Below are 3,256 nucleotides of genomic sequence, written 5' to 3'. Positions count from 1 at the left end.
GTGTGTTTTGTAAATGACATTTGAAAAAAGACATGAATAAATACATCAATAATAATTACTATTAGCTATGGAGAATATTTTAATGTAACACCATGAAGGTGCTGTATTAAGGTTTGTGCAAGATTTTCTTTTTTTATTATGTTGGTCATGCTGGAATCTGCACTCTTGATTTGTGCAAGTAAACTTTCCAGTACTACGATGGAGTTACATGAACAATACAATACAGTAATAAAGATGAAAAAAACTGACTTGTATCTTTGTCCTTTCTACAAAATTTTGTTTTTTTTAGTCATTCAGATTTGAAGCATTGTATCATCCCAAAATTTCAGGCCAGTGAATAACCATTAAGCAGCTCACCAACCGAAAACATGTATAACATTAATCATTGTTAGTGCCACATTGGGCATATGAGCCTTTGACCATATCCTCATGTAGGAACTCATTTGTGTAGAACCTCAGTTATTCACCTTCCTAGTGACTTGTTACGACTGATTTTTTCCATTGTTTGTCTGGCCTATGGCCACTCAATATCACTGTGAAGCCTAAGAGGTTGGTGGTGGATACCATGGTCCTTGTTTAATTGTTCAATTTGACTGATACTCCAGTAGGAAGCCATGGTTAGAGTGCAGATCCCATTAGAGATATATACTAGTCCTGTCAGCCAAATATCTGACAGTACTCACTAAAATGTTCACTCCTGCAATAGAATTCTAAAGCAGCCATATCTTAAATGGGAATGTGCAAGGCTACTTTCCTCTATGTTTATTCTTCATTCTAATAAATTCTTACTGAATGGTAACTCTTCAGCAACAGTGGACAATTTGACAATGCCAGAATTGCAGTGAACCACAAGAAGAACCATTTCAAGCATCACAAGTAATAAAACTGAGTATTCACATGTACTAGGAATAAATATGTAAACATGCAGTTGTGTCTACTACACTGGCACCTGATTGTGCAGACTTGGGTTGCATCATGTTAACATTTAGCTTGGCATAATTGTTTGAGATGTGGTAAACGAGAGAGATTGGTAAGATACTTACACTGATTGATATTGTTAATTAATATTCAGAGCTACAGAGTAGCTGGTTAAAAACGAAGTTTGATGCTTGTTAATTAAAGATGTAAAAAGGAAAGCTAAGGAAAATGATCAAGATGAACGCCTACCCCAGTTATCAGTTCTGTGAATGACAGTGTTTACTATTCATGTTATAGTTCATTATGTAATAATAACTATGTTCAAAAATAATTATTTTAATTAAAAAATTAAATAATCGCAGAATTCATTACTGTTCTGCTGAAAATTACTGTGACTTCGTTTGTTCACTGTCTTTGAAAGGGTTACAGGAGGAGGCTGCCTTATCATTTGACCACCGCGTATACTTTCGTCGTAACTACGTAAAGTTTTTCAAATAGCCTATTAAAGAGTCTTCAAGACGACATATTAATACACCGGTTAAACATATGTACGTTGACCACAGCTCTGGGTCCTGTCCTCCCATCAGTGTTCCATTCTAGGATGTGTAGTTTAAACCTTTCAAATTTCTCTTCTTTTACCCATAAAACGTTGCTACCAAGACTACAACTTCCAGTAGGCAGCGGGGCAGATGTTTGTGCGCATGCGATAAAGGGACAGCTCGTAGGTCAGGCTTGTGTAAGGTGAGTGGTTTCATACATAAAATGCAGTTGGCACTTGGAAGTAAAACTAGTTAGCTGCATCACCGCAATATTATAAATGTAAATGTAACATTACATTGTAAATGTTTTCTTTGTATAAATGCAGCATGGCCTTGTCGATCTAGCTTCACGGCCAGCCTGCTTCCAAGCTAACTTAGCCACACAAACAGAGCAACGTTAGTTTACATAATCAAGTGCCACCTCGATAGATAACCTAAGGTTAGTTAAATAACCAATTGCAGAAAATAAAGCTAATTCCTTGAAGCCAACTGCCTACTCAATCCTACCTTTCTAACGTATTGCGAAATAAAATGTTTAACTCGATGACTAGTATTTGCGTGATTAACGTTAGCCATGTTAAACAGCTCGCTAGCTCTGTTAACTTTTCTTTGAAAAAAGCTGTATGTAAATCGGCTAACAAATTTAGCGTGTATTTTGTACGAAGACACTAATGATTATGGTAGCTAAAGCTCCAACTGGTCTTTCCAGGTTGTGCTGCCAGGACCTTTCCATCACTGTCTTCTGATGTTGCCCTGTGTCCTCCGTTCCGCTCGACCTGCTGTCCAAACACTTGCCTTCACCCGCCAGACTGCGCAATTCCGGCCTCAGATGGCCTCCGATCGGCCCGTGGAGACCACCGTACGGGCCAAGCTGACTGCGGCTCTGGAGCCGGCCCACCTGGAGGTCATAAATGAAAGCCACATGCACGCCGTGCCCCCTGGGTCAGAGTCTCATTTTCGGGTGGTGGTGGTGAGCTCGCGCTTCGAGGGGCTGTCTTTGCTGCAGCGCCACCGGCTGGTCAACGAGACCCTGCGTGAGGAGCTCAGCAACTCCATCCATGCCCTCGCTATTCAGGCTAAGACTCCCGAGCAGTGGGAGAACAACCCAAGTTTGGCCAAGAGCCCTCCCTGTATGGGGGGCTCCAAGCATGACAACACTGTGGCAGACAAACTGAAGGCCGGTCAGCACTGAACCCAAAGTGTGATGTTGGAAAGCCACCATTCTGATTCGAGAAGTGAACATTTTCAGCGCATTCAAACCATACACAGTCCAAATGGGCAGGAGATAGTATAAGGTTGTCGGTTTTTCCTGCATTGTAGAGTGAAGGAGCTGTGACAAAAGCCTCTCTACAGAGGCATCTTTAAATGGAGAGCTATAGCAAGCTTATGCTACTTCCTGTGTTTCCCTTCAAGGTTGGTAGGGTGAAGTCTCTGTTACCAGTGAGGCTACTTTGAAGTATTTAACATTTGTTTTGTGTAATGATTTAATAATTTCATGTGTCTTATTTCCATATTTTGCTTCATAATTATGCAATACTAATAGATGTCACGTTAAAATATCCACTGAGCAATAATAGAGACTGTAAACTTGATATTCTTTGAAGTGACTAAACAATGGGATGTTCAACATCAATGGAACTGTACATCCATTCTCTTTGATTGTTGGTTCAAGATGAGAGATTAAAAGAGTTGCTCACTTGTATTGCAGCTGCAGTTAATTTTTTGGTCATTCTGTCTCAAACCAACCAATGGTGGGGGGTGGCAAAGTACAAAGGATATTTCACTCTTATTTTGCTTTG

General features: G+C 40.1%; 1 protein-coding gene across 1 annotated transcript; it reads left to right on the top strand.

Moving 5' to 3' along the window:
• Positions 1–1,555: 1,555 nt before the first annotated feature.
• bola1 (bolA family member 1) lies at positions 1,556–3,055 on the top strand. The gene is made up of 2 exons (XM_036539669.1): positions 1,556–1,659; positions 2,167–3,055. Exon 2 carries the CDS (start codon positions 2,203–2,205, stop codon positions 2,647–2,649), a length of 447 nt encoding a protein of 148 aa, XP_036395562.1. The 5' UTR covers positions 1,556–1,659; positions 2,167–2,202; the 3' UTR covers positions 2,650–3,055.
• Positions 3,056–3,256: the final 201 nt, after the last annotated feature.

The sequence above is a fragment of the Megalops cyprinoides genome, chromosome 10 (assembly GCF_013368585.1).
Source record: "Megalops cyprinoides isolate fMegCyp1 chromosome 10, fMegCyp1.pri, whole genome shotgun sequence".
Classification (NCBI taxonomy): domain Eukaryota; kingdom Metazoa; phylum Chordata; class Actinopteri; order Elopiformes; family Megalopidae; genus Megalops; species Megalops cyprinoides.
This window is presented reverse-complemented; position numbering and strand designations above follow the sequence as displayed.

Excerpts from the sequence above, each read along its gene's own strand:
- bola1 (XM_036539669.1), top strand. The coding sequence starts at position 2,203 with ATGTTGCCCTGTGTCCTCCGTTCCGCTCGACCTGCTGTCCAAACACTT.